The 11,300-nt window shown below is 33.7% G+C and overlaps 1 protein-coding gene across 3 annotated transcripts in view; it reads right to left on the bottom strand.

Moving 5' to 3' along the window:
- The window catches only part of SGCZ (sarcoglycan zeta), a 195,956-nt gene that overhangs the window by 115,806 nt on the left and 68,850 nt on the right, over nucleotides 1-11,300 (bottom strand). The window contains exon 1 of one of the 3 annotated variants that reach the window (XM_023761195.1): nucleotides 1,062-1,073. The exons of the other annotated variants lie outside the window; for them this stretch is intronic. Coding sequence (XP_023616963.1) covers nucleotides 1,062-1,073 — 12 coding nt within the window. Of the gene's footprint in view, nucleotides 1-1,061; nucleotides 1,074-11,300 lie in introns of those variants that run through there. 3 annotated transcript variants of the gene reach the window in all.

Below are 11,300 nucleotides of genomic sequence, written 5' to 3'. Positions count from 1 at the left end.
ATCCTCCCGCACATCCTCGCTGGGGATCAATGCTCTGATTTGTAGGGAGTATCGCCAGTTCATTCAATGACAACAATCCTATGGTTGTTTTCTGGTAGCACCTTTCTTAGACATCCAGACGGCTGTCTCTCTTCTCCACGACAGGCTCCTCCTTCCTTTCAGAGATGCGGAGAGTGAGAACCACTACGGGTCACCAACTTTGCCCTGGGTATCACACTGGAAAAGGGCTCAGACAGCGGGCACTCAGAAATAATAATCTTGTCCCCCGCCATACACTCTCTCACCAAGCACACACTGGGCACAGGTGTGCCCAAGTCCTAGGACAAGAAAGACCCAGGAATGAGTCTCCAGGACAATCCTACACACAGAGTAGAGAAGGTGGGCCAGCAGCTCGGTGTGATGGTGGTGTCCATGGGGAGGGTGGGGCAACTGCCTATCAGCCCAGGTTGGAGGGCCAGTGGGCAGGGGACACTCTGTGTGGGAGGTGGGCTGCTGGCAGGGGGCAGCCACCTGCATATGCTGTTTTCTCTCATAAAAGGAAGAACAAATAAAAACATAAGTTGACAGCCTGCTTTGAATGTGTTTTTACTGTGCTGTTTGCTGTAAGCCTGTATGTTATTTTCATTTCAATAGGCCTTCTTTATTCCTGCCTATTATTAGAAAATAAGTATTACAGTGATAATAATTGATAGAACTATAAATTTGACCTCTATTTCAGCTTATATAGCAATATCTTTATAGGTTTTTGTTAGTAAAATATCTTTTATCATCTGGAGCATAATATATTACCTTTGTTCTTAGCCAATATTCAATGTTTCAAATAATTTATATACCACAAATTGTCAGCACTGTGAAAAGGTTTTAACTGTTCTCATATATTGAATAAGACAATAAACATTGCAGTTGGTATCTTTTATTTGTATTGGCATCCTTTAACCACGTGAATGATTTTTAAAATGCATAATAAAATAAAATTCATTTTTTTCTAAATTTTCTCTTGCTAAAATATAATTTCTTGACAAATATTTTCTTCTTTTTCTAACAACTCACATATCATTCACTTCTTGGGACATATGCAATTGCTTAGTAACAAAATAATCAGAATGAAAATATGCTGAAGCAAAATAAAATAAAAAAATAATATACTTAATGACATGGTAGATATGATCATAAAAATCTAGTAAGTGGAGAAAATGTGGATGCATTCAATAAATCTGATGAGACTATGTACTAGTATAAGGGATCAGCAAAGATATAAGCCTTATAGTAATGATATTATATATCAGGGAACAGCAAATGTTTATTTGAAGTAAATGGAGAATAGATCATAGCTGTTCAATCCAGTAGGAACATTTGTAATACAGATGCATTTTATGTTCAATATTCTTAAAAACAAATGGCTTCCACAGGAATTGCTGCAAGGAAAAAATTATTTCTGTGACCAAGCCTACTAATATAATATTACTTGTATAACACAACTTTAAATGTGCAGGGAAATCCCTGTAATGTGCAGCTTTAACTTTAAATTCAAGTTTACATCTTAAGAATGTGATAATCAACCTTGGCAGAAGACAGGCTTCTTAATCAACAGTTCTCTAGGAAAACTGAGGATGCTATTAAAACACAGCACATTTCTTGTTGGTAAATGTGACAACTGAAAAAAACATCAGGGATTTGACTTAAGAAAAATATTACATAATTAATTAATAATAATGCTATGCACCCTACAGACAGCCATCCATAAGTAGTTGACTGAGAAACATCCATATTTTAATCTTTGCAACATGACTATAAAGCCTAAAGGTTCACTATTAGCATTCCTGTCTTTCTCAAACTTCTCTATATATAAAAGCCTAAGAGACTGAACGACTGAACAACCGGTCACTAAGACACACACTGACCACCAGGGGGCAGACGCTCAATGCAGAAGCTGCCCCCTTGTGGTCAGTGCGCTCCCACAGCCATGCGGTCAGTGCGCTCCCACAGCCAACTTCCCAGGGCCGGCCAGCCAGCCCTGATTGGCCCTGATTCAGACTGGGCGAGACAGCCCCTGTTTGGCCCCAATCCCTGGCCAGGCCGAGGAACCCCACCCGTACACGAATTCGTGCACTTGGCCTCTGGTGTTTAATAGAATACCAGAATTATAATAAACCTAGTGGAAAAAATGCTCAGTTTTCAAGTAAATTTAGAAAACTGTTGCATGCTATATTCACATTCAGAGATTCATAATGCATGTTAGTATCCAAAATAGTCTAGATGTGTACAATAAAGAAACCTATTTACTTTGTTCAGTACAGAGTTCCCCAGACATTTTGCCCAATGGGTCCCCTACTCACCTGTATTTTAGAACAGATTGAATCATGTCCCCTGAACACTAGTTTAATCACCTGTATTTTACAAACTCTGTAGGAATACTTATTAAAAAGGAGGTGCATTGTATAGCAGGAGGTTCAAAAAGCGTTAAAAGCTATGTCTCCACAAATATTTTTTGATAGCCTATGCATAGTACCACTAAATTCTGTTTATAATTTGATTTCACAGCTGTCTTTGAATACGGGAGAGAATATGCTGAACAGTGCTAGGAATTTGATCTGCTTCATGGATGCAACTTCTTATTGTCTATAAGAAGTAAGAAAGAGAGGTAATGCTGATCATAGCTCTGGTTTTGCACATGATATTTGTCAGTTGTTATGAGCATAATTTAGTTCCTAAAAGAAGGATCACTCCTTGCCTTGAGCAAAATCACATTTCTGGACCTGTAAATTAAAGACAAGACCTGAAGGTATGGCCATTCTGCCTAAGTAGCCTACATGGTAAGGTCTTGTCTAAGAAGTCCTTCCAGAATCTCAAGACAGCATCTTCAATTTCCACCCTAACTGTTATGAAATCAGGCATACCAGCCTAATTCAGAGAGCGCTTTAGCAAATTCTGAGCCAATGGCATATCCAACAATCTTGGGAAATAGGCACATTATTGTCCTCATTTTAATTAAAGCACCAAAAGAAAGGGAGTTAAGTAGATTTTATGCAGCTAGGAAGTTAGCCTGAAATCTAGTAAACCTTGGCATCTATGGAAATAGAAAATGTAAGTTAAATTTACTTTCTTAGGTAATTCCAGTAGGGAATCCTAATATGTTTATGATTATTTCTGAGTTAATTTGTATCTCTTCTTTATTAAAATTTTTGAATTCTTTTGTTTTCTTAATTTTGTTTTCAGACTTCATTTACCAGCACATATTTCTCTTTGGGCTCAGATGTGTATCATAGTATTCTGAAGAAAGTTTTCTGGTAAGGAAAAGAAAAACCAAAAAATTCTAGTTCCAAATGATTACAAAGTTCACCCTGGAAATGAAGCCCCCAGGACAAATTATTGTTATTTGTATACTCAAGCACCATTTTAAAGAAATCTCAAAAGAAGATTTTTTGTAAAGAAAAAAAAATAAGCATTTCACAATCTTTTTATGAATTGTTTTGTAATTAGCCTCATCCTATAACTAAGTTGTGTGTATGTGTGTGTGTGTACTTCAATGCATGTGTGCATGCGTGTGCATATTTAGAAGAGATGAGTTGCACAGGAGGGGTAGGTAAAATGAACTTGAACTTAAAATTGTAGGTATCCTGCTAACTGGGAACTGAGGGGATATTAGGTAAATGTCATTCATAACAGGACAGACACACCATGAAGACACAGATGAGAAAGCTGATTCTCCCTGAGAGACTAGGCAGTGAGACTATAGATAAGAGTTTTCCTTCTTTGAGTCATTTTATGGTTCACGGACTTCCTAATCCCCACAGCGTTTTGCCATGTACGATACTGAGTTTATAAAGCTGTAGCATGTGGCCTCTTAAACTAAAGTCGTCTCTTAGGCTTTGTTAAAACATCTGAAGATCCTTCTCATCATGAAGGAGAACCTTGCACGCGGAAATACAACGGGTCATCTCTCAGCCAGCTCTTAAAAGATTCTGTAAGTTTCCATCGATTTCACCCTGGGATTTTAAGAATGGATTTTTTCCCTAAAACATGTAGTCTAGCATCTCTTCTTTAATATAAGTTCCATTTTAGGTACTAGTAACAACCATTAGATAAATATTTAAGATGACATGTTTTTCTACATTTTTGCTATTCTACTTTATGATAGTACCAAATGGCATCCTTTGCAAACTTTTCTTGTTTGTCATGTCAAACATAGACCTCAGCCCACAATGGAATCCTTCTTGTGGGAATTACTGCCTCCCCCTTCGCCAACCCCTTCTCAGCAACATGCTTCCCACAGAAACTGCCATTTCCTTACCTGGTCTGACATGCTTACAGTACCGGCAATTCAAGCAAGAGTTCATCACCTCATCCAGGTCAGTCAATCAGACACTTTTACTAACATATCTTGAACTCAAATTAAGTACAACCAATTGAACAATTTCAATTGAATGTAGAACTGAAGTTAACAGTGACCATCTCTAAGTGATTTAGAGAAAGCCAGAACAGGCCTAGGGTAGGAGAGCAGAGGATAAAGGAGGCTAATTCCACTTACCAACTATATCCCTGTTTCTAGTTCTTTCTAAAGCACACATGCTTAGCTGTCTTCCCCAAATCATGTCCTGTTGTTTCTTTTCAACACTTCCTTCAGTGCCATGATCCTGCAAATTATCTCATCCTACTTACTAGTGTAGTGAGGTAACAATTAAATCAATTGAACAGAATGTCTGTTTTATATTCATACTCCAACTTGGTGACCACATCCACTTCCATGGCTAAATTCTTTAGTTAAGTCAAGCTCCTTGCTTCTTCACTATTCTTTCTCTCCAACCCTCCCCCCTCCACCTTTATTTGGTTTCTTTGTCTCATTCTTTGCATAGCAATTCAAGCATATCTTTATGAAGGCATCTTCCTATACAAGTTCAGAATGCTCCTCTTTATGAGGTAATGTTCTAACACACTGATATTCTAGTATTTATAGCATGTCACATACTAAGAAGACATACACATACTCAGAGAGGACAAACCATAAATAAGTAAAACATGATATTATATTATCTATGTAGTATAAAATTCCTAAGCATGTGAGTACCCTTGTTAAATATATATGTATGTGTGTATATATATATATATGTATATATGTATATATGTATATATGTATATATGTATATATATATATGTATATGTAATTTATGTATCCCAAATATAGGTATAGCACATGAAATATAGGGTGGAGCAAAAGTAGGTTTCCAATCGTTCTTATGGAAAATAATACATAATTAATACATAGTAATGCAATAATAAACTGTTTCATGTACTTACAACTGTAAACCTGGTTTTGTCCCACCCTATATATTCATAAATTGCTTTTTAAAATTTCTAAAAAATACTTTATAATGAAATTCTGAAGCTAAAGAACTTTGAATTCTCATTTAACTTCTATTTATTATCCAATTCTTTGCACTCATATATTCAAATATTTTGTAAGGGAAATAACATAAATGTTATACAATGCTATATCCAAATGACAAAACTTCTTTTTCCCAAAAGCAGACCTAATTGAACTGTAAGCATCTGGATTTAATCCCAAGCAATTTTTCATAGTACAACATTAATAACAAAAATATTTGATGGATATTTTCAAAAATTATAGGTATATTTCTATTTTAATTGGCTAGCTAACATTCTACTATTACAAATAAGGCATTTGTGATAACACTGTCCTTGAATCAAAATATGTTGTTATTATATATAATTTATGATGTAAATTCCTTCAATTGTTATTGCACATTTTATTCATTCCAAAGTGTTTGTGTAATTTGTTGGTTTATAAGGTACAAGCAGATGTTTTGCTATAAACATGTCAGAATGCAGATTATTTATATATTCGATCAGCAGTAAAACAAGAACAAATTTTTATGTGCTAAAAAACTCAAAGTCTATATTCCTGGTTTTCTTCATTACAAATCAATTCATAATTTAATTGCTAAGGATAGTAACTAGTTGCTATCATTATTAGATATAGTAACTAGACTGACTGCCAAGAATAGTAGCTAGACTGCTTTCTATTTCTGAAGGTAAAGTTCACAAACCTTACAAGACAGAGAATTTAATTTATTCTTCAACCAGAAAGTAATATATTTATTTTACTTCTATGTAGATTTTCTGTATCTCTAGTTGCATCATTTCAATATCTTGGTAAAGTCATCTCATCTAAGATTTTAATTTAATAATTTATACCATGCAATACTCATGTATGCCCATTCTACTCGATCAATTTGATAAGAAGATAAAACTGTATATCATTAACAATATTTTTATAAACTGTTTAAGACTGTAAAAGCTTATGAAAATAATACAGTCATTAAAAAAAACTATTAAGTAAATACTCTTTGGAAGTTCTGGGCCAATCAGTCAATATCTTGCATATTGAGTGGAGCCAGTTGAGGGAGGAGCAAAGAAAGGTATATATCATATCTAAGGATCAAACCAGTAAATTACCTGACTCCAGTGTCAGATCTTCTCTATTTTGACACTTGAGAATGTCTGAGAGGGGCCATTAATTGTATACAGATAACATATATGTAACATACACAACATATAATATATGTTAATATATAATATGCATATTACCTGAAATCCTTCACAAGCAATTGCTATTTGTCAATACAGTAATATATTTTAAAATATGAATAAGCTAACAAAAATTTCTAGATACTGGAAGAAAATTAACAGAGTAAAGAGAAAGAGAAATTGAAATACTTCGTATTAAGAAAAAGTAAATAATATTAGAGTCAACAAAATTAGAGGGTTCACTACAATGCATCTGAGAGGAAAAAAAAGTCTTCATTTAACAAAATATGTGATATAAAAAATCTGGATGTTTCTGCTGATGAGATATAATGAAATTATTTAGTTTTTTTGTGTTTTTTCCCCCACAAGAATAAAGATAATCTACCAAGAAATATTTGTATATATAAAGCAGACTAACTTATGGCAAGATTTTGAGCATTTCCTAGAGTTTGTGAAAGCAAAACTTCTTTACTTATAATGTTTTAAATACTGCCGCTTTAATGGCAATATTAATAAAACAGCATTGTTAATGCTACTCTGTAGGCTCAAAACCAATTGATTTTGAATAAAAATTATCTATATAAGTATAATATTTTCCTGTATATTACACCTGAATTTTTAGATTTGACCTAAAGACAATATTAACAAACAAAATGTAATTATTATAAACCCTGACAATAATTAATGTAATACTCAGCAAAAGTTTACAATTTAAAGTGATGAGGGTGAGTCCTAGAATTTAAAAAATAAATGTCTAAGTAGAATTGTTAGGTAGTATAGTAAAAGGAGACAGAGGTAGTGAGATCAATTAAATTCCTTATCTTTCACAGTCAATACAGTCCATATATGTCTGATAACACAGAAAATACTTATGATGATAACTAATCTTAAAAACTAAGGATAAAAACACAAGCATTTAAAAGTGATTAACTCTGGTGCCTGGAACTGGGGCATCGGCGGGAAGGAAAGGGGCCGTTTTTATTTCACTGATCCCCTGGTTGTTATCAGGAGCTCCAGGACGTCAGTGGGATGGTTTATGATGTTGGTTTCAATTTCTTTCATAAATTAAACTTATGGTGTCTTAAAAACCATCTCTATGTTAAAAACACACAGACAATAGAAATATTTTGGATATATTCACAAAATTGTGCTTGCTTCTTGAAATTTATTAAGATACAGTACACAATTTGGAAGAACTCATTATAATCCTAATATTTACTACATATAAAAATATGCTCTGTTTTCAGCTTTGTTTTAAATTCTGTGTACCACTATTTTGGAATTTAAATAGTTACGATTGCTACCACTAACACAATAGATTAAGGACAAAATAAGAGTTGACGGTTCCTCCACTGATTTTTAGCGTTAGTTTGAAAATATAACACTGAAGATAATTCATGTAAATAACCTGTTCTATCATTTACTGAGGTCAGTAATATAACATTCATGCTAGTAATGTCTCTCTTTAAGATAATATATTGTGACTATATTGTAAATGTGATATTTTTTTATTGACCTATGGCCTTCTCACTTGTAAGGGATACAGGAGAAATTTCCAAATGACACCCATAATCTACATTTATATTCATTATTCTCAGACTGATAGTCTCAGTAGAGCCTCAGAATGATGATTCAACTTCATTTTAATCCCTGTCTTAGTTCTAGAAATGATTGGTCAGGTCACTGCTCTTGTGCCTGTACTGACATTTTTAAATTTCTCTGTTCATGTATTAAGTGAGATTATTTTATTCAAGGAAGAGGATATCACTCAAGCTTATTTAATAATTAACCTTCTTCAAATGACATATAGGTTTGTGATATCAGTACTAAAGGAGAAAATGCATGTTACTTAAAGCAGCAAACAAATGAATACTTTCCTCGGAGTGTGATTTGAGTTTACAAGAGGATGAAAGTCATTTAAGGTTTACAAGGTCCTTGACTATATCTGTGTGTAATCACTGAGATAACATAACTGACCCGGTTTTCTCAAATCACTGAGGACTTTGCATTTCTCCTATAAGACAAACTGTTTTTCAAGTGGCTAAGTTACGTTTTAAGACATACAGTAAGTGTTTTTTGTTACAAGTGTTACAGTGCTAGAATACAGACTATATCACTTCCCACACAACACTAATGCCTTTGAAAGTAATCTTGGCAACTTTATCACTTGGCTAAGCTGAGCAGCTATACTAGCAATGGCATTTCACACATTTAGTCAGATAATTTCTATACTTTCAAAAAATAGAGGTATTCCCAATTAAAATGAACATAACTGCAATAGCATAACTCTTGATATTAGCAGCTTCATCACTACCTTTTTTTTCCTCCTTAGTCTCACTAAGAGGGATTCTACAGAAAATAATAATAATAAAAATAGATGCTTCATTCAATTCATAGGAACCAAGGCCCTGTTATAAACTGTATTAGTATGTACTATATAATTTAATACTTTAAAGAACATAAAAGTTAAATTAAACTCAAAACATGTAAATGATATCACCTAAATAATAAAGTTAAAATTATTAGGGATAATATTTGTGTTGAAATCTGCTTTAAATCCAAAGTCTGTGCAATTAACTATGATGCTATATTACAAGAAGAAAATAATAACAACAACAATAATATTAGCAAATTTAAACTCATAAGATAGGAAACTATTCTTAATTCGAACTAATCAAGATCTCACTCTTTCTTAAATGTTTTGGGTTAGATTGTCCATAGTAGGCATTTGAGAATTAAAGGAGGAATTTACATACACAGACATACACATAAATGCAGAATTACACACATAAATTGATATTATTTACTTAACGTGAAAGGTAACATGAATAAGAAAGAGTTGGACAATAGATGATGGCTTTTGTGCCTCTATGGGATATAATGCTCTGGTGAAACTTCACCACTATAAACCACTTTCTAACAAGTTGTCAAACCAGTTCCTTACAAAGGATCACCATGATAGGTATGTTCCCTTACTATGCTAACATGGGCAGCCAAACCCAGGGATCTTCTAGAGATTCGCTGACAGAAATGTGTGGTTTTCCAGAACCTGTGGGTTACACTGCGACAAGAATTCTATTCACTAGGGGTGACTGGTCCTGAATCATGTAGAGAAGTTGAGGGAGAAAGAGATAAAGAAGGAGAAAAAGGAAGAGAAGAGGAGTAAGGAAGAAGGAAGGAGGGAAAAGAAACAATCATTATTGATAAGTCAAAATATATCTCCCACCAAATCTACTTTAACCTACAAAAAAAAAAAGAATTAGAACTTTACAATCCTATGGAACCCCACCAAAATGAGAAGTCATGTAGAGAATATTCACAGATACACAAAAAAGAAATGACCCATGTACTTTAAAAAAAAAGTTTGGTGTCAGTAGGAATTTCAGACAATAAAATTGAAATGCTATGCTTACTAAGGTTAAAATATTGTTAATAGAAACTACTTGCAAAAATACAGTAATGATAATCTGTTTGGAAAAGTAACCTATCAAGAAAGCAACAGGGGGCCACTTAAATTTGTTTTTAAAAATTATTTCTAGTAATATTTGAAAATAGATATAAATTGATATATAGGAAACTAGCTAGATGGAATCTAATAGAGTTTTTTTAAAATATATTTTTATTGATTTTGGAGAAGAAGGGAGAGGGAGAGGGAGAGAGAGATAGAAACATCAATGATGAGAATCATTGACTGTCTGCCTCCTGCACACCCCTTACTAGAGATCAAGCCTACAATCCAGGCATGTGTCCTTGACTGGAATCAAACCAGGAACCCTTAAGTCCGCAGGCCGACACTCTATCCACTGAGCCAAACCAGCTAGGGCTAGATGGAATCTATATTTACATACTATATAAATCTGCTTTTAATTTTTGATTACCTTCTGAATTTTAAAAAATTATAATTTTCCAAATATATAAGTGGGAAAAGATAGTACGCCTTTGCTTAAACACAAAATAGGTGAGTAAAGTACATTCACATTTACTGAGAAGACAAATACGCTTGGTTTCAAATCTGTATTACAATTTATTTTTAATTAAACTTTTAATTTGACATGGTTGCAGTCACATGTGATCATCAGTTCTGTGTACCCTTTCCCCAGACCATCTCAGTACAAAAGTATGGTACAACCAGCATATTGACATTTATACAGTTACTGATATTACTCACATTACCCCAGTTTTACTTGTACTTTTTATTTTATTTTAGCCATTCTGATATCTGTATAGTCATAACTCATTGTGACTCTAATTTACATCACCCTTGTAGCTAATGATGTTGCAATTTTTCTTCATGTGCTATTTTCCATTGGCATATCTTCTTTGATACAATTTCTCTTCATTTATTATTCCATTTCCTAATGGAATTATTTAATTGTATATATTCTTTTGACTAGTCTTTAATCAAATGTAGTTTGAATATATTTTAAGTCATTCTTTGATTGTCTTATAACAGGGCAAAATTTTCCAATTTTGATAAAATCCAATTTAGCCTTTTTTTTTCTTTTATAGATCATGTGTTTAATACCAAGTCTACTGCCATATTCCAAAGATATTATTTTTTATCCTAATGATTTATAATTGTACATTTAACATTTAAGTCTATGACATATATATACTAGAGGCCCGGAGAATGAAATTTGTGCACATGTAAGGTTCCTAAGCCTGGCCGGCTAGATCAGAGATGATTGGGGCCTTCCTTCCCTGGCTGCCAGCTGCTGGCCAGGGCCTTCCTTCAATCTGTGCTGCCCCCTGGT

This window comes from Myotis lucifugus, unplaced genomic scaffold, assembly GCF_000147115.1.
Source record: "Myotis lucifugus unplaced genomic scaffold, Myoluc2.0 scaffold_201, whole genome shotgun sequence".
Lineage (NCBI taxonomy): Eukaryota > Metazoa > Chordata > Mammalia > Chiroptera > Vespertilionidae > Myotis > Myotis lucifugus.
The sequence above is the reverse complement of the archived record's forward strand: the minus strand, read 5'-3'. Positions and strand labels throughout refer to the sequence as shown.